This window comes from Stegodyphus dumicola, chromosome 9, assembly GCF_044657685.1.
Source record: "Stegodyphus dumicola isolate Sdum_Otavi_A_Nest chromosome 9, ASM4465768v1".
NCBI lineage: Eukaryota > Metazoa > Arthropoda > Arachnida > Araneae > Eresidae > Stegodyphus > Stegodyphus dumicola.
This window is the reverse complement of record NC_140776.1, coordinates 32,049,910-32,071,789: the sequence shown is the minus strand read 5'-3', so window position 1 is coordinate 32,071,789 and position 21,880 is coordinate 32,049,910. Positions and strand designations below refer to the sequence as shown.

The window sequence follows — 21,880 nt, the reverse complement described above, 5'->3', positions numbered from 1 at the left end:
AGAGATTTCTGGGTGACCGAGGGCGGCCGGAGAGAGCATCAGGTTTCAGCTTTTATTTCAGAGCTGACCTCGGATCATTTAAATCACAGAGGGACCTTCTCTTTTAAGTGCGTTTTGCGTTGCATTGTGTTAACTTTTTTATTAGCTTGAAGTGTTCTGTGAGACCGAGAAGATCTGTAAGAGGGGTTCCAGAACGGTTAAAGTTTTTTTTGGGAAAATAAATTTTACCAAGCTGTCATCGGTTCTGTTTGCATTTCTTTCTAGGTTGTATTCAGCCAACAGTACTTTGCAGAACAATAAACACGGCTGCACCGCTGTTCACTAATTTCAAGCCCGAATTGTACATGTCTTTATTATTATAACTGACTAGGAGGCAAGCCGCCCAGCCTCTCATAAGCAACAATAATAAGAGGTTAGCGTCGCTGACTGCCATGCGGAAGGACCGGGTTCAAATCCCGAAGAAGGCATGGATGTTTGTAACTGTATAGTGTTGCTGTGGCATGGCGGCACTCTAAAAATGCATCGAGCCGTAAGTCCTCTCGTGTGGTTTGGTGAAAGATTAGAGGGGTGGAAGACCCTCAAACCCGTCCCCCACGGGGTGCTCTCCATCCGAACTGGGGAGGCAGAACTAAGCCAAATCGCGCTATCATCTGCTAAGTGCTCAAGGCTGTTGCCAATGGCAGGCGTAATTTAGCACTCCTTGCGACGAGGAATGTCTTGGGCTTGGGCTGACTACGTCAGACAAGTCAGCATAAAAAAACAACAGCAAGAAAAACGGAAGCTATGACGAATAACAAACTTCTTAAATGCTAAGCAATGGGAAAAGGCGAAAGAACAAGATAATGTTACTGATGTCAAATAAAGAATTTTAAAAGTACTTTAAATCCCAATATAAAAATGTAGATTAACGCCATATGATTGTTGGTTTAGTTAAAGGTTTCATTTCACACTCATTGAAGAAAGCTAATCTCACTTTTGCCGTTATGTATGCCGTTATGACACATGCATCAATTTTACTTCATAAGAAACATAATTTTTAATATTTAAATGATATACTTAAGAAAGATTTTTGATAAACATTTTATTATTTTGAAAATAGAAACAGTTGGCAAATAAAAGGAACTGAAGAAAGATGCAAATTAACTCTAAAATTTTATTATACCTATGGCTTCACTTCTAAATAAATAAGGCTCTGCAAAAGAAAAATTTGTTTCAATATAAATATGCGATACAACCATCACATGAGGAAAAAAAAAGTTTTTATATTAAATGCCATAGAAATGCCATAAATATTGATGGAATTTCTATGAAATGTCATAAGTTATGATAATTAAAAACAGGCCTGTATCTTCTATCGTCAAACGTCTCTTAACTTGGCGATATTTTAGTCCGATCCCTATGTAACTCTAACTGATCCGATCGCTATTTAACTGTAACTGTATATGGCCTTACGTAAATACAATAGTTTATGCCTTCCAGCAATTTCGAAAAACCAAAGGTACTGGAAGTATATAGGACCAGAAAGAACATCAGTTTTCAGTTGAGTTTAGAGTTTAGTATTCACAGTACTGAGGGAGTGTGTAGACTAATGCAATTGAGGCTTCTTGTATTAACTTTATCAGGTTCAATGTTCCGCCTTACTTTCTTTGGGAACATGCAAAGACCTGACTCGGAACAGGGAGCTTACTAAAGCTGTGTCCAATAAATGTAGGAAGTAGACAAGATACACAGGAAGAGTATACGAAACCCTTTATTTTTCACTCTTTACAATAATTTCCGTACTTCGGAATACAGAGACCAACTACTTGTGGTCTGAACGTAAGAATATAAAAATATTAACTAAACTCTAACTTAAATTTGGAATAATAAACAAGGGCCTACGTGGAATATTGGCCCTATATTAACAGGAAGAGGTGTGTAGTACAGAGAACTGTTAACACTACAATACGTTTAAAATTATCAAGAGGATTAAACCTCTGGCCTGGAAGGCAACCAGCAACCGAGTAAAACTGCTAAGGCAAGCGGCCTGCTTCGACTAACTCCTTCCTCTCTTCTCTTTGGCAAAAAGCCACAACTTAAGTACTTGGCGTTCGCCAGACAAATTTGCATAAATAAGTTAAAGCTTTTAATTCTGGCCGGAAGTAGAAAATAAGTAGTGATAGTAAAGATTTAAAATAAAATAAACGTTAGTAAAAATTAAGATCCTTACAACTTGAGTTCAAAATTCTTAGGCGTTTGAAGTGATAACTACTAATTGTGCTCTGCCATACTGATAAGAGGTGTACGAATACTTTTGTGTGAAGAGTTATACAAATGTGAAGTGTTTTTAGAAAAAATAACTTTTATTAAATTATCATCAGTTTGTGACTAGTCAATCCATTTCGAACCCGCACACACGTAAAATACATTTCAAGCTACTAAGCAGGCAAAATGTAAGGGATGATCTACACTTGAGGCCTTTAGTCCTCCTCTCCTTCTTCCTTCCATCAGTTCTCCCATTCTAGATAATTCCAGCTCAAGCAGTGGCGTAGCTAGGGTGGGACAAGGGGGAACATGTGTCCGAGCACAGCATTCAAGGGGCGCCAAATTGATGCTACGAAATTTTTTAATGAAATATTTTCGATTCTTGGCACACAGAAAGGAGCTCAAATTCTTGAGTTGTTCCTCAGCGCTGGAAACTCTAGCTACGCCCCTGAGCTCAAAGATTAACACGTGATGCACCAATGGAATATCAAGTCATCGAACTTATGAATGCCGATTCATTTCAGCCATATAAGCACATGTAGTCAAGTATGAAATATAGTTTTCAAACAATTCTGGTTCTTAGCGTTTAATAACTCTTAATTTCAGTTTTCAGTGTGTAAAGGACTTGCATGAGAACTACTAAGCGAAAACATATTTTGGTGATTAAATTGGTTATAGTGGCACAATTAATTCAAATAATTTCAATAATTATATAATTTTATCTAATATGCAGAGTTTATATTAATTAACCCTATTAAATTGTTATTAGGATTTTATATTCATTAACCAGTTATATTATTATTTTGCAGCTACTTTCTTTTTTTCTTTCTTTCTCATCCACCACGATGCAAATTAGATTATATGTTAAGCCCAGAATTCTCGAATTTGAAGAGAACCCTCTTATAGCTATCGCTGATTGAAAAGTTTATTAAAAGTTTACAATTGGGTGACCTTTGTTTTTGGGGATACTTTTTCGACCCCAAGATTGGCGCTAGGAAGGCATAATTCTAAGATGGCCGATACACAAAACAAAATAAGAAGTCAAAGAATTGCATGAACTCGATGTCTATGCACACATCGATCTATTTTCACTTCAAAAAACACAAGAGAATTGCATAAACTAGGCATTGAGCACTGCCTTAACTCTGACCATGTACACATCGATCTATTTTCATTAAAAAAATCATGAAACTAGAACTATCATGGTAACCAGAAATGGGGTTTCACTGCCAAAATTAAACACAATTTGTCTCTAATCGAAGGGGCACCCAATTCTACAGAGGCATCACTTTTAGATCTTGCTGCTAGAGAATTGTTTAGTTTATTTTAATTTCATTATCCACCGTTGCTTCTTGAAAATACTGAGGCCTTAGCCAAAGGCGTGTGTTGCTTAATATTTAGTATTTTATTTTGGCTCAAACGTATATTCTGAATTTCCACTAAGCTGAATAAGTGGTCTTCGGTTATAGTTTTACTCTTTGTAGGGTGATGTTTTGATAAGAATGTTCATTTTAAATCTTCGTCTGAGTCTGTGTTTACTGTACTTTAGAAATAAGACGTTAAGTCGTCTGTGTCTTTTCACAGTTCAAGGAGATGACATTAAAAGTAGAGTGGAAAAGTGCAAGTTCTAGATTTAGAAGAGAATATATGTTCCAAGACTTTGTCCTTTTTAAAATAAATAAAATTTCAAACACTTTCTTCTTCATTTTAATTTTTTATTTATTTTATTTGTTTTTAATTTTTTGTTCTTAAACTGTTTCCAATAAAAATCGCAATGTGGTAATAGATTTCCAATAAAAAAAATCTATAATCATTGTTCTTTTAAACTGTTTGATGAAGTTTCTTGAAGGAAATGGTCATTTACTTTTTCAAACAGGTGAACAATGTTTGTAAATTCTGCAACGGCATGCCATTGAAACAGTTAAATTTAAACTTATTCTTTCAGAAAATATATTTATCGACAAAGATATTTTATTGTAACGCGTAGACAGCTTTGCATTATAAGGGATCTTTGTTCTATTTTTGGAGACTGACACAAAGCAAACCTTGTTCCGTTATAAAACAGAACTAGAATCAAAATTTGTGTGCACTGAGCAAAGACAGCAAACTATCCTTAGCATGAGAAACAAGAAAAATCATGATTGCTTTACAATAAATACATCAGATATCCTCAGTTCAGAAATAAGGTGTTAGGAAATTTGAATCTGCTGTTTCCCATTCGAAAGACTTTCATTAGGAAAGGTTTCACCATGTTTTACATTTGACACACCAGTATATTAAAATATTAAATACGAAACGATATACAATCAAATGAGTTTTACTTAATAAAATGCTAGAATCTAAATTGCAAATTCTCAGCAATTAAAAAGGGGCAAATTTAAATTTATACCAAAATATATCGACTACTTGAATACTGTTAATGTATCCTTTTGCTGAAAATTTCCTATCTGAAGCGCAGAAACATCAGACCAATTTTAAGATTAAACATTAATGTCGAATGCTTAAAATATTTTTATATTTAGATGACCCACATAGAATCACGTTATTATTGTATTACTATTTGTTTGCATTTTTTAATTCTTATACTAGTCAGAGGAGTATTGTCATTATATGAATTTATTTACCTAAAAGCAGATAATTACAAGATTAAACGTATTAGATTTAGTCTTTTTTCAAAATGTTATTATATAGCATTTTCACAGAAGAAAGTAAAATGAAATGGAGGTTTTCAGATACAGAATGAGTTATTACCAACCATGCAGCAACTCTAATTTTCTTTTCAAATTGAAATATGATATAATCAGGAAATGGTAAACAATATACGTATACTGCTTGTATATATTTTAAGCAGTACATGTAATAATATACTTACGAATATTGCGTATTGCATACTATATGTTATTCCTTGAAAATCAATACACAAATATATAATAAAAAATTTTAAGATTGAATGGCATGCTTTTTAATAATGGTTTACTGCTTCTCTTTAGAAATATAGTATCTGCATTAATTATGAAGATATAAAAATATAAATATTATTTACAAAATGAAGACAGTTTGAAACCTTTCAGGTTTGAAGTTTCTTTTCTTAATGTAATACTTTTTCTCTATGTGAAAGAATATTTGTGAAATTATTTGTGAATTATGTGAAAGCTCAAATTTTACACAATTTTCTGAATTCTCTTTAAATAAAGCAACTGTTGAGGGAAAGGATTGTTTCAGGGATTAATATAAACTAATAATTTTTAAGTTAGGAATTCGAAAGATTAGAAACACGAAAATAGCATGAAGATTCGTGTTTTCGAATCGCGAATAATTTTCACTATTCATTGGAATCGAGGTCTCAAATGCCCCTTTGCAAGTATAATATACATAAATTATAAACACATCTGATAAAATAGGCAACTTTTGCCAAATTTAATGGCATTAGTTTTCCTGTCAACTGTTAGATAATCTTTCGTTTTATTGCATACTAGCCGCTTTGCGTCCAGCCTTCGTCTGGCTTTTAAATGTATCGGAAAACAAACGACCTCTCGATGAACCTCTCGACGAACTTCGTATCTAAGTACCTCTCGGCAAAAGTCCAGTATCCAAAAGAAGTATAAAATTTAAAAGCTACACATAAGCATCGCCCTCATTTTTCCGAGTGGCAACAGTGTTGATAGCAGCAATAATGGCAACAGTGGATATATCAGCAATAATGGCAACAGTAATATATCAGCAACAATAGCTGCGTGCCATCGATTTGATTCGATTTCATCAAAAACATGAAATAAAAGAACTCATTCGAATTTTGAAAAAATCGCTTAGAGGTGCATTGTCTCTTAACTAGATGCACCTATGTACCAAATTTCGTAGCCCTGGGTCTATTAACTTACGCGCAGCACAAACGAAAGACACACACACACACACATATAGACAGATAAACGCTTCCTTTTTTATTATATGTAGACATTTCCAGGCAATATTGGAGTTCACAGTGTTTTTAATACATTGATTTACGAAGCAAAATTCTAACATCTTGATTTTTCCCTAAATTTTGTCTACTGACATATACCTTATAAAATACTTTACTTCGACTAATCCGAATATTATAAAAGTATAGAAATACAGAAGCATATATTCTATATTTATAGAACACGGAAACCTAAATGAAGAATTTATTTCAGTGATAATCTGTATCAATTCGATAACCATTTCCATTTTCATTCAATAGCTTAGTAACACTTTAACGATACTTTAGAAATGAAAACTCAATATTATCAGGCTTAAATTACCTTCCAAGTAAAGATTCTTATCAGGCTCCTGTAATTAATCAAATCATTTCATTTCAATGTCCCACTTACGTTTCGGTTTCCTAATTAATTCAGGAAGTGAGGTTCATCTTCTACTGTCTTTACCGAATTTCAAGAACATCCTGAGGATAATTGCTACGTGCCCTGAAGCACGATTACCGATTTAATTTGTCAACAAGACACAACTTCTGCTGCGTTTTCGTGACACTTCATTTAATGGTTAGTTAAAGTTAGGAATATGTTTATTTTCAGGTGGTATTCATATTTCTGAAAACGCTGCGATATAAGAATTTTACTTTTGCTTTTAACTGTGTAATGTATTACGATGTAACATCATTTTATATAAATTGTAATAATTAACTTTATTTTATATAAATTGTAACATTATTTTGTATAAATTGTAACATTATTTTGTATAAATTGTAACATTATTTTGTATAAATTGTAACATTATTTTGTATAAATTGTAACATTATTTTGTATAAATTGTAACAATTAACATTATTTTACATAAATTGTAGCATTATGTTGTATAAATTGTAATGGATTAAAACTGAAAATTATTTTTAGCCCAAAATGTGTGAGACTAGAAGGGCTATTAATCTCGTTTCAGCATTTTGCGTTGAAACTTTTAAATGTCGGATCACTTTTTAAGTTGTTGCCACCAAATATTATCGTCATGTGTTATATACATATGGTTTAAGTGCAAAGAACATTAAAAGAAATCTGAAAGATTTTAAATTATGTCCAAAGGGGAGTTTTTTTTAACATTTTGCTTGTTACCTTTATTTATTAAATATCATGTTCTTCGCACTAAAACCATTAAATTCAGTTCAACAGCAATATCGCAAAATAATCTTAAGATGAGCATATTTTTTTACGACACACAGTCTCGCGGAATGGCGATAAAAAGTTTTTTTTCCCCGTACAGTGTTGCCATTGCTCGCTTTGAAATCGTTTAGTTTGTTAATCAAAAATTCGTTGAGGTGTTACAATATATGAAATCGATAATAAATTTCAAATTCAAATTAGGGATTCCATATGCCCATATTCTCTTGAAGATTACGTTGTTGAAATTGTGATGGCTGTATGTACCGTTATTTTATCACAATGTGAGAAACATACATGCATTCATGCAGATTCTTCATTATTTAAATTCTTTAACTATAATACAGGGCGATAATAATTTGTGGCAACAGTTTGAAACGTTAATCGTTGAATCGACGCAAAATGCCAAAACGAAATTAATAAACCATCTAAGCAAATTGCCCCTTTGGACAAATAAATAAAGATAACACATAAAAGGTTAACAAAAATGTCCGTTTGGGCGTAATGTAAAATCTGAAAGCTTTCAGATTTTTTTATATATATTTTATATAAATTATGCCGTGTAACATTATTAGCCCAAAGTCGTTAGCCCAGAAGAACTATTTATTTCGTTTTTGGCACTTTGCGTCGAAAACTTTAGAAGTATGAATCACTTATTAATTTGTTGCCACCAAATATTATCGCCCTGCGTTATAATTAAAGAAATTAAATAATGAAGAATCTGCATAAATGCATGTATGTCTCTCGCACTGAGATAGAACAATAATACCTAGAGCCATCAAATATTGTATAATCCTCCACCGAATATGGGCATCTGGAATCCTAAATTTAGAATTTGTTTTATTATCCTTTACATATTTTGTAAAGAATTTATGAGTTTTTGTTTAAAAAACTAAACGATTTCAAAGCGAGCAAAGGCAACGCTGTACGGGAGTCACATACACACTTAAAAAAAAAAAAAAAAAAAAAAAAAAAAAAAAAAAAAAAAAAATTTACCTCTAGCGCGCGAGACTGTGCGTCGGAAATTCTAAAGATAGACTCATTTTAAATTATTTTGCTATATTGCTGTAAAATTGAGTTTTATATTTAAGTGAGAAGAACATGATATTTAATAATAAGGTAACACAGAAAACGTTAAAAAAGGTCCATTTGTATGTTATATAAAATCTGAAAGTGCCAGATTTTTTAAAGCTTTTTTTATACAAATTGCAATTACATAAATTGTGTAGAATTCATTTATATAATAACAGTGTTATAAATTGATATAAAAATAATCCTTATTTTATATTCGCTTTATTTAAATCTGCATATTTCATTATAGATTTTTGCTGTTTTTTGCAATTAACTTAGCCAAAATATAATGATTATTTTGGCCGACATCAGTGAGAGATGAAAGAGTAAGACGAACGTTTTTTTTTTTTTTTCCACCCATAAATATGTCCACTTATTCACAAAGTTGCAGTTATTCAGCATATTATTTTACTGCCTGAAATTTATGAATTTCTTAAATATTTCTATTAATTCATTTAATAATAAATTGAATGAAACAAATTAAGTTACAAACTTTGCTAGAATTTTTAAAATAAATATGTTTCATGAATTTATGAATATAAAAATTATTCCCACGTTACATATTTCATCACATTTTCCAAAAAGATTGAAAATCAAGGTGGAAATAAATACTTCCCGCAAAGCAAAATATTTATTTAAAGTAACCTTGCTTAAATAAATATCTGTATTAAATAACTTCTGCATTAAGAAAGCACAAACTTTTAACATTAAGATTAAATAATGACTTGAAACTAGACAGAGGTAATAAGATTAACTACCTCTACCCAGACGAATTTTAAGCAGAATCTAAAAATGATTCTTTTCTGCTTCATTATCTAATTACGAGAGCTCTGTCATCCCTTTTTGGGATAAATTGTGTTTCAATCAAAATATTGAGTTAATTATGCAGAACGAAAAGTATTAATTTCTGTAAAGTTGAGTAAATATTTTGCTTAAAACATTTTTAAAAATCTGATGTAGACATCACATAATTTCCTTGTACGGCCTGTTAAATTATACGCATTTTTTGCTACATTTCATGCAAACGTATTTCCTAGAATTTTATTAGAGATATATATCCCATTCAATCAACTCAGTTCTTCCTTTGCGGCAAGGCAAAGCACATAAGAGCTCATAAAACCTTCATTAAAAATTGTAAAGTATAGAAAAACATAACAGACCACATAGAAGGTAAAAAGAGTTTAAAAAACAACTTTTGGAACCACGCAAAATACTACTTTCTATGTAAAATCAGGAGATTCGGTCGGCGAATGAGAAGACGAATTTTTCGGGGCAGAAAACTGAAAGTTAACTTTTGGTCCCATTCGGCGAAAGGACACTGAATTTTGTGCAGGGAATAACTTAATTCACTATCGTGCTAAGAGTTTCAAAACTTGCTAGGGTATTAAATTGTAATCTTATGTGTCACTTGCTAAAGTTTTGTTCATAACTCATAAGTACTGTGTTCACACAGATGTAACCATTTTTAATATCTATGTTTTGTAACATTAACCAATGTGCCCTATGAGTGGATCTCGTGTGACCCTAACATGAGTCAGCTTTATATAAGGGTGGACTTGGCGCTAAACCAATTAACCATAATGGTAAAGGTGTAGTGCCCACGTCCTCCGTCACTAAACAAAACTAAACTAAGAGTTTCAAATGTAAATAAATTGCGGCTTCGTTAGGCTTAACAGGACTTCAAAAAACTTTGATTGTTCATAATTCTATAACTATTGCATGCTTATTTAACTAAAGGCATAAAAACCTTAACCGGAATATAAGAGCATCATGATTCAATCCCTTTTCAAGCAAAAAATGCCCAGTTTAACTGCATATAAGAATAAGAAATCTGATTTCTCCGATCTGGGTAACCGGATCTGGGTGGGAATATATATATATATAATTGAAAAGCTAGTAAGTACTGTGCAGTAAGATCTATTTGGTCTTAAAAATTTTTTGCGCAATATGCTACAAAAATAAGGTGTAGTGAGCTCGCTAAAAAGTATATATATATTTATATATATTTTGGTGCTGCCGATTGAAACTAAAAAGAGAAATGCACAACTGCGTTTTACAGCAGTTCCATAAACAAAATTTTAACGTTCCGAGGCTACTGTTTTTTGAATTATGCAAATAAGTATAAAGGTACGTATATATGTACATATGTACATACGTATGTATCTACGTATCTGTAGTTGACGAAATCTTCTAAATCCGTTTTAAATGCATTTTACAATCCGTTTTGTGAAAAAGAATCCTATATTCTTCCCGTATGTACAAATATCACAGGAAACCCTATTTCAAATGGTTTCGAGAGCGATCAAAATGGTTATTTTCTTTGAAATATAACACCGGAAACTTTTCACGATTTTAATTCTTCGTTTACTTCTTAGAAGGAAGTAAAAATGAATGTGACGCCTTGCACTTCAGAGAAAAAAAAACGAACTTATATTATGAAAGGAAATAATGCTGTCACCTGAAAAACGTGCATATGGTTTGGTTACAATTTATAAAGCACTATCTTCATAAGTGGTTAATTACACATATATGTTTCCATACTTGGAAGTTCTAAGATTTTCTTCTTAGTAAAACTTTCTAATAAAGAATCTGGATTGGTGGCAATAATTAGGGCAAGAAATGTTTATTCTTAATTATTGAAGTTAATCACGTTTACTTTTCAGTTATTTTTAAACACCTGTGTTCCTTAAAACTCATTCTTGAAGCGATTTCTAGTTTAATCGCTCGTAAATAAATGCGACGAGAGTTGTTTCGAAGCGAACACGTTTCCTTGGAACAATCTAAAACGTATTCTGTCTTAACACTACTCCATAGATTACTTCAATATTAATGATTTCATCGAATGTATTGAAATTTAGTCACCGGAGCTTCGCCTTTTACGTTTCCCAGTACTTCTCATTCAGCTTTGAAGAAAGAAAATAAAAAATATTCTATCCGCCTCCGCTTCGGAGACTGCATTTTAAATGTGTTCTTGTATCGTTCGAAGATTTTTATGGACATAGAAGCGAGAGCGTGTGCATTCAAGCATATAAGGAACACCTCTGTTCACTTTTATAGGTCTTGGATTGTGTTGATTGTAGAGATGGAGAGGTTTTGATTTTTCCGTAACAACGCCTCTGTTCGGCTGAAATATTTGGTTGTGCCCTGTTCTAAATCATGCTATATATCTGTATTTGTGCTCGAAAAGATATTTTTGGACGCATTCTGCTTCTAGATGACACGTTTTATGTCTGATTCTGTGAGTACCTTCAGAGATATAAAATGAAGTGCTTGAAGCAGTCAGATAGGTAATAAAAGGTACAATGCATATTGTGGACGACCGAAATTTCAAATCTCAGACGAAATTCCTTCTTTCAGATATTATGCTTCTCTCGTTGAAATTAGGTTCTCTATAACAATGCCATTGCAAAAATTTCTGTAAATGTGTTTGCAAATTTATATTAAGTAATATGAGTTTAGAAGTTATTTATTCCATATTAAGAGATGTTAAACAAAAGATCGTGTTTTAATGGGAAGGTACACTCCTATTCATATCATCGATTCTTGCCACAGGATCAATTTACCAATACAGAAAATTCTAAATGTATTCTAAATGAGAAAGCACTATAATTCTGAAACAGCCATTTCAAAACAAACATAAAAATTAGCAAAATTCATTTTTTGTTTGATTTTCCAGATTTGACAAAGAATCACCATATAAAAGCAGAATTTTGGAAATATTTATAAAATGTGCGTTTTTGTAAGAATTTCGGCAAGTATCGTTCGTAATATTATTTTTAACGCAAAACAATAATGACACAATTTAAGAAAAATACTGAAAATCGAATTTATTTTAATTAACTGCATTTATATTGCGATTAATAACAAAATATGAATATAAAATTCAATAAACATCATGAGCAAATATCGTGGTTTTTACTATAAATAAATTTTCTCAAAAAGAAGAAATATGATCGGACAATTCTGCATTTGTCTGTAGTTATTTCTTAGTAAATAAGAGCAAAATATTTCATAAATATACGTGCATCAGTACGTTCTTCAGTACAACAGCAGAGAGAATCAGTAAATTCATGTTGCAAATTAACTTATCTTAATATATTTCACTTTATTGAATCTCTCAAATGTAGGTTATCTAGGACATTTGTTTCTGAAAAATATTATCCTTTTACATGCTTTAAGTACTTTATACACACCAAATAAAAAACTGGACTAAAGCGATAGTCACTATCGGTGAAGTTCTATAGCATTACTCAAGCAGTATTAATCAATTGCGATTATTAAAATTAAAATAACCATAAAAAATGTAATTTTGGAATTAAATTTTCCCAGTCAAATTTTTTCGTACGAGTGTCATAAGTCTTCTAATTTTATTTTTTGATAATGAGTTAATGAGTATAAAACTTTCCGAAATATAAGTATAGAAATGGAGAGAGCACACTGAAAGTTAGACATCACTGTTTGTCGAAAATTATTTTTGTTTAATGTGGCATTGCCAAATATTTTCATTATTTAAAACACTTTTGTAATTGGATCTACGACTACGACCAATGCCGCAAGTAATTCAAAACCTGAACTCAAAATTTCCAAAACAGAAACTTTTCTCTTAACAAGCAACCAAAACCTTCTCTTGGTGAACCTCATTATTGGATAACTGGGCACTTTAGCTTCTGCCTCTCTTCCTGTTTACACACTCTTTCGTTCTTCTCTCTTTTTATCGCAAGGATATCAAAAACTCAAATGTCTTTGAATAGCCACGATTAGTGCCAGGTAAGTTGTGGCTCTAAATGTTAAATGGAACAAAGTTTCTTTTTAGTGGCAGCATTAGCCATTTTTAGGCTTTCTCCACTACTAAGACCAGAAGGGGTGGTCATTTTATTATAGAGGCACCTAAAGGCAATCTCTATTACCTCCCTAGGCACAGACAATTTACATCCATGATATCTCTGGGTTTCGAAGCCGGGCACTTCGGTATCGCAGTCGGCTGACTCCCCTAATAACTATACCGTCTGGGCGGCCAATTCAAATAAAGTTCAATATTTAATCTTTCTCGACTGCCAAGTTTCCTTTTCAGTATGGATCTGCGTTCTAAGCCAGAGAGGATGACATATGTGCGGTTGGAAAATTCATATATGGAATTACAAAGCGTTCTAAGAAATAAATCTTGTTCCCATGCTAGTGACTTCAATGAAAAATTTATTCTCCAATTCGATTTGTTTCAAAATTCAATAAATATGCCTGCTTATCTGCAACTGAGACAGTTCTAATATTGGTGTTGTTGTTGACTAATGCTCACTTGCCTGACCTATAGTCAGCCCAAGCCCACGAAATTCCTCATGGCAAGCAGCGCAAGATTACGCCTGTCGTTGGCAACAGCCTTGAGCAGCTTAGTTCCGCCCCCAATTTTGATGGATACACCGAAGGCCTTCTACCTCTCTTCCCCTACAATCAACCTCTCGAGAGAACTTTTGGCTCTCCGCATATTTAGAGTGCCTCCATTCCACACGGCCACTATACATTTGCAAACATCCACGCCTTCTCAGAAGTTCGACCTCGGGCCCTTCGGCACGACAGTCAGCGACGCTAAACACTATACCTGTTGAACGGCTCAATGTCTAAAGAAATTAAATATAGCATTACTACTGTAATATTCAGAAGCAAAAATGTGTGTTTTAAATTAGCGATTTAACGCTTAGGAATTTCAACATTACAGATGGTTCAAGATCGTTGATCAGTGTTTAATGTGCTTCAAGTATGTGCGCTAAGTAATTATTATTTATGTTCTTAACGTAACTAAAGGAGTCCAGATGTGTAAGGCCTGGATGTAATGGATACCACGGGTTTAACACTCCTCCAATTTGAAAACGTCTCATTTAAGGCTGCAAGCCCAGTAGCCATTTAATAAGCAAAGGTAAAACTTTATTCTTTAATTCAGTTCTAACACAAGAATTATATCCATATAATCAGCCTTTCAAAATGTAAAATATTATGAAAACTCGGATTTATTTTTTGATGATGTTGTATAATCATCAATGTAATTTATTGGCAATTTGGTGAGATAGCCATCTCTGTATAAACGTAGATGAATTCAACTACTATGGCATAAGGGACTTAAATAATGATAAATCGCGCTGCTCAGTCAATTGTGTTGTCAAACAATTTACTCTATTAGAGTGTTTCCTCCTAAGGTGTGGCCTACACCCCGGTGGGCAAAGGCAATTCGATTATTAAAGGGGGCAGTTCGAAATGGGATTGTGCAGAGTTTATGTTAACCGTATGGTGATTCTCATTCGCAATTTGAGCTACGTAAACGGTCAGTATAAATAACTTCTGTCCTCCATGTTATTAGCCGTGATTTCGCTGTTATTAGAGTTCAACTACTGGTTATACTGGGCCGGCACTAAGCATTTCGAGATATTTATTTTTAATGGTTCTGTCGGGATTTCAGTTTCTGTAGTGTTTCGCAATAATGCTCAGCACTCACTGTTGGTGTTAATTTTAAATAATCGTCCGTTAAATTGCTGTAAAAGCCTCGTTGTTTTAAAATATATACATATTGCAAAAATGTAAATTGTATGTAAATCCAGCTGGTAATTTTTATTAATTTCAGTTTTAGAAGCATCATTCCCCAGAAAAATTTTTCAAATGAAAAGATACGTTTGTTTTTGCGGCTGGTGGGAAGAGGTAAATGTATGCCACACTTATTTAAATATATATTTTCAATCTACGTTTACTTCAATTCATATTATTTCTTTTTATTTTAAATTGAAGGAACATAAGAATGTTAGGGGTGCATAATAATTTTAGAAAAGTTTAGGTGGGGCTTAGCACAAATCAGGTTGCTCTAGAACCTCTCGATATGTATTTCTGGACATTATACGAATATTGATTTCCGTTGAATGCCGGATATATTTTTGAATTTGGACAGGGCATTTTAAATAGCCCGAAAAATTCCACAACTTTTTAAAATTGTCGTCACATAACCTTAAGTTTGCTATTAAATTAACTCTGATAATGCTTGTATATTAGAATGCAATGTACACACACTTGCTCTTTATATGAAAGGAAGTTATTTCAAAGCATATTAATCTCTAAATTAGCAATAAATAATTACACAAATAAAACTTTAAAAATGCAATACATACGCGTAAATTCTGCAAACAAACTAGGTTTTCAAAGCGGAATTTACAAGAATTAATTATAAAAGAAAATAACGCCTTCATTTCCGAAAGCAAACATAGAAAATAACTTACCTTGGATGACTAATTCCACAGTAGAATCATCATGTCCATACAAGTTAGATGCACGACACGAGAAGACAGAGGAGTCTTCTCTCCTGGCTGAATGTATGCTAAGCTGAGAAGTCACACCATCATGATGATCAAATTGCCTCTTACTGTATCTGCGCTTTGGAAAAACACACTTATTCATTCTTCTGACAAATCAATAAATTTTCAATAAGTACTTTAAATTAAAAAAAAAAAATATTTCAGTGCAATGCAATCCAGAAACTAGAAGAAAAATAATATTTTGATTACATTCAATGAACATGTATTGCAACAAATGAATGAAAATATTAAATACGATATTTTGAAACAGATTTTAAAGTTTTCATTTAAATTCCTTTCATTGATTAAGGTTTTCTATTTGCACGTAAAACATATAAGAAGTCAGTAAAAAATGTGCACGATTAAATATAAAGCCTTAATAACATTTTTCTGAATTTGCGATTTCCTTTTCATAAGTATAAGCAAGTTTTCATCATTCAAATATTTCAAGTTCATTCTATATCACCTTACTTAAATGAACTTAAAGTACAATGAAAATGAACTCTCAGATGGTCATCTATGATTCCAAACTAGTGTTTAGTTTTTCTATCGGTTTCCATTTGAGATAATATAACTATTGATGATATTCAATTCCGTTATTTAATTAAGCTCTCAGAAATATCGATCACTTTCCAAACATGTTCAAAGGTGGCAGCTAAGGGATGTCATAATATTTACTATAAAACCTATGTAAGTTTTAAGTATTAAAATCATCAATACTATTATTTCTTTTATGCCATGTTTTGACGAAGAAAGTAACAAATATATTTTTCTCATAACTCAGTAATTTACTCAATAATTAACTCGCCTCAGAGTTATTATGGTCTGTGCGAAGAGAAATACTACAAATTTGTTAAATAATTTCTCCTAATTATATTAAACAACCAGTATTTTATTTTAACGAAAAGGTACTTAAAAAATAATTAAATGAGAGCAGCTATTTATAAAATGAGTTTCAGGCATATAATTAAAGATACGAGTAATTAGAAATATAATTAGAAGTATAATTAGAGAAATCATAGACACAATATATAAATTGGGAATTATTTTATGCATTATGGAAACTAGATAAAATATTTAAGTGGCATTTTAGAATGGCACAAATATTTCTAGGTTACAACCTGCATGAGAAGGCAATAATAACACAGACGCGACAAATTATTGTGAAAATGAATATATCCAGCTGAAATTGTTCGTAAGAAAATTATAATTAGGATAGAGGAGCAAAAGATACGAGTATAATAGTTAATATTTCCAAAACTTTGTATTTTTGAAATTTAAAAATCGCTGATTTAAAAACAATATACTCTAGATCCATAGGCTAGCTACATACATCTTAATTATCTTACATATATACATTTACATATGTAGATATGTTACCTTATATATTTCCATCTACATCTTACGTATGAATTAAATAAAGAGAAAATAACGTAGATGACACGCAAATCATAAATCTTTGTAATAATAACAAATCTAATATAAGGTTCAAAATATTTAGTATCTAAATCACACAGAAACTCTGAAGTTAAATCTCTACTTGCCACTAAAAGTACTTTTAACTGAACGTATATGACTTAATCATTTAGGTATCGAGGCAACATATAATCACGCCGCTAAATTAAGTTCAGAGCACACTGAAATATCACTACTGCAAATATGAGGTCGCAAATCAAAGTTTATCTTACTAAAAATATATATATTTTAGTATATATATATATATATTTTTTTTTTCTGTTTGGGAGAAGAAGAGCTGATGTCAACATCTACAAGATGCCAATTCTAGTTGAAAAACATAAGATTAATCATTAAATTAGGAGTAGAACAAGCATGAAATTTACAATCACTCAGTCACAAGCTGAGTTGTAATGGATCTCCTGTATTTAAAATACTGCAAAATGTCAGTGGCTCTCGATTTAGAATCATGATCGAGAAAATAGATCTGTATGAATAAATTCAGCTTAGTATTTATTGAAATTGCCAGCCTTTCAAAAGGTAGATATTGTGCATTAGCTGGGCAACATGATAAGAAGAAAATTCTTAGAGCTTATAGCTTCTTAAACGGAACTGATGGAGTTTAAAAATATATAGTTTACCTGAAAATCCAGACAAACTTTTCTCTAATTCATATATTCAACGATGTAAAGACGTAATACTCTCTCACCCTCCTGTATAAATAGTTAGATACAAACCGCAAATCAAGAGCGTAGAAAATGGATTGTAAATCTGGGGAAAAACGATTTGTTAGTGCAGGTTTAGTTTAGAGTTTCCTTTTCATTGAACTCTCTGCATTGAAGATAATCAGTGGCATCTAGCTTAAAATGCCAATGGCATCAAGAAAATAAACTAGTTTGTTATTAATGGAGTCATCATACATAACAGCTTTACGACTAATGGAAGCATTGAGATCTACGTCTTCACTTCACTCATTTACAGCGAAGTCACCCGAAACATCCGTGCATTCAGAGATCGGCAGGTTTCCCGAAAGCCTGCGTTCCTTTTCTACCTGGTGCTCTCCCTCATTACGTCAGTGGATGGCTCACTGATTTTGCGAGTTGTTAAATGTCATGCCAGTTATTCTTTCGAAGCGACTAAAATAGCTGACTAAAATAGCTTATGCATTTTCTCTCTGGTTTCTTTAGAGTCAACGTTTAACTATTGATGCTCGAAGCTGCAATCCTATTTTAAAGCTATGTGAAACTGCACAAAGATCCTCAAGGGACAAGTAGTCGCTTAATTAGTTTACTGCAAACGCTGTTGCATTTTACTTGGCATGGAAGGAAATCCATTCCACAAACTTCCGCATACATGGGAGTTTTAGATGTTTGATATGAACAGATTTTGGCCTCTCTCCATGCAAAAGATTTAACGTTTTCGCTCCATCGTCTTCTTTAAATGTTTAGAGGTAAAGATTTTAAATACAATTGAAACTTCTTATTAGCTTTTTTTGGTGAAATGGAAACCAAGAGATTTTACTCAAATGACACTGTACATTCGCAAAGGCATCGTCTAAAAGAAGACTTTATATCATGCGAAAGCATCTCTAGAGATATGCATTTTTCTTGAAAGAAACAGGGATACATTGAAAAAATATAGAATTTTGCAGCTGAGTGGTTTACGTGACGGCAAAATATTACGAGGTTTACGAATTTATCATGCAGCACGAATAATTCAAAAAACGCAAATTTAACGTATTATGTAACTGACGTAGCACATAAGATAAAATCGATGTATGAGAATATATAGTCACACTAGATTTGTAAAGCTGAAATCGGACTCTCTCGCGCATTGAAAATTCCACAGATGAATATCAGAAAACGGTTCTGGATATAAACACCATCAAGGAATGGCATCCAAATTTTCTGGACGCAGAAAGTTCTGGGAATTCACCATCCAAGGCAGTCAGAAATTACCTCAAAGAACGCACAAAGGAAAAGTATTTCGACAAATATGAAGAAATATATTCAGCGAAACTCCTTGTAGTTGCATTAATTTCAGTCAAGGCTGGTGAGAATATTCCAAAATCGCACTCATGCAAAGGAAGTCTTGCAATTTGATATTTGCTTATCATTTGAACTTTTGAACCGGCGAATGGCGGTTGATGGCGAATTGTTGGCAAATATCATGCTCTCAGGTATGATCAATTTCGATGTAGACGCAAGAGAAACACGCCGAAGTGGAAAATAAAACAGGCAAATCGACAACCTTGTTATCCGAATACAAGGTTATGGATTTGACTGCTTCATTTTCTATATGTTCAGAGAATCGAACCAGTGCAACAACCGAGTCTGGAGGGATATCAGGCAAATTTCAAGTCTACTAAACGGGTAGCCCAAACGTTAACCTATAGATGCTCTTGTGGATAGTTTAATTGATAGGAATCATCATCCTTGATGTGATACTATAAAGATGTTATATTTTCCATCTACTGCAATCATTTTTCCACCGCTGGTTGCAATTTGTATCAAAGATGGCGTGCATTTTCAGCGTCCCCGTAGTATTCTTGTAGTCAGAAATTTATTGGATCATGTATTCGAAAGCAAGTGGACTGGCTGCAGAAGAGCCATTTCATGTTCTCCGTAATCATCAGATTTGTCTCCAGGCAAATTTTAGCTGCGAGAATATTTCAGCTAGGAAATGTACACAAAACCGCTAAGGGATCTGGATGATTTCATACAGAAGACATAGCCAGTTATCTTTGGATTTTAGATGAATAACGTAGCAAAGCCATTCTGCCAATTTACAGGACTGCTTATATGTGAATAATGCCCTTTAGAGGAAGAGCGTTCAAGACGGTAGACATACAGATAAATCTTTATAGTAGATCTCTGTACAGTTCAAATTATATTTCAACCACATAGTTATATTTTATTGCAACACTTTGATTTTAAATGTAAGAAGAACTTATGGAAAATAATATAAAAGAAAAATAAGTTACATTTTCCTTACGTTATCTACATTGATGTAAATTTCATATGAAAGAAGGAAGTGAAATATTATCTTTTATATTATTTTTCAATTACTGAATATTATTTATCAATAAGTGTAAACACGTATTAAGTAAGTTAATGAAAATATAGTAAATGCGAATAAGTTGACCACCTAGGTTCCAATCTTAATTTGTTTACTCGGTTTTATAAACATTCCCATGTGAAATAACAGTCGAACACAACAGATAACTGTGATTCATAACTGAAATTGTGTTTGTTCGTTTTCAATTGCAGGCGTAAAATAAGTAAATAAATAAATATTTATCAAATAAAATACAATAATCTTAACAAAAGACAGATATACGACACGTGGAACTACGATACAACACGAATGCTTTGGTCTCATACATGAAAGATATCCTTGCAAAAGTTGAAAAGATACACAAAGTGAACTAGCTGAAAGCCCATAAAGGTTTTAAAGGCAACGAGAGGGCTGACATGCTGGCGAAAGAAAACGTTATTTGTATCCACATTATTATTAATCTGTTATGGGTAACACCCCGGGATGCGTTTGTTATTCAAGCATTTAAAAGATTTTTTATTGGTAAAATCAAGGATTTTTTTATGATTGCTGGAATGAGAAATGTAACATTTCTGGAAAAGGAAAGATTATTTGTTGAACTTTGAAATTTCTAAAAATATGAGAATGATATATGATTTTGATTACAATTAAATAATTACTGGACACGAGCGCTTACCGGCGTAGCTGAAAATATTTAATTTGCAAAATAATACTCTTTGTAGTACTGAAGCCAATGCACAACATTTCGTCGAAGACTAAACATTATTGCGGCATGTTAGAGAAAAACATGGCAACATAATGAAATTATACTGCCAAAATAAAGAGCTTAGATTTGCAAAGGATTTAATGAACTTTATAAGTGCCAACAGAATAATACCGGGAATTTTGGTTTGATGTTTTTAACTGTATCTTCGTTTGTCGGTGTTGGGCGTGTTGCGTTAATGAAGCCGATTCTTTTCGCCCAGGGGGGTTGCAGCACTCTCGTATGTTACATTACATTACGTGGAACTGCTAACCATTTTTCAATAACTAATCTTAATAAGAATTATTAAATTATAACTATATTTTAAATTAATTAAAATTTATTAAAATTTAATTAATTATTATTAAAATTTATAAAATTTTTATTAAGTTTTAATTAAAATTTTAATTAAAATTAAAATTAATAAAATTTTAATAATTTAATTAAAATTCATTTCTTGTAAAATGGAAGTTAAACTTACCAATATTTTTATCAAATACTTTTTTTAAATAAAAAACTTCATTTGCCAATGCAATGAATCTCTAGTTTTAAAATTCTTCAGTTCTGCGTTGTAATTTATAAGATGGAATTTTTAATCACTGGCACTTCATTTCGATATAGCATTGCTCCTTCTAACTGTGCATAAATAGTTATTCTTCAAGTAAGAACATGCAGATCAATATAATAAAATTCTATTTCCACCCACTCTTAGTTTTTCTTGAGCCTGAAACTTCAAAGAGAATCAAAACTTACAGCAACAGGTCGAGCAAACTGTAAAGGGAAAAAATAACAAAACTAAATAAAAGAAAGAAAACAGTGCTGGGAATCTTGGAAAGTGCCCCTTTTCAATTTCCCTAATGGTA

At 32.2% G+C, this 21,880-nt stretch overlaps 1 protein-coding gene across 1 annotated transcript in view; it reads right to left on the bottom strand.

The window, feature by feature from the left end:
* LOC118181428 (cell adhesion molecule Dscam1-like) overlaps positions 1 to 21,880 on the bottom strand; it is a 666,362-nt gene that overhangs the window by 109,800 nt on the left and 534,682 nt on the right. The window contains exon 13 of the mRNA XM_085823330.1: positions 15,689 to 15,837. Coding sequence (XP_085679456.1) covers positions 15,689 to 15,837 — 149 coding nt within the window. The remainder of the gene's footprint in view (positions 1 to 15,688; positions 15,838 to 21,880) is intronic.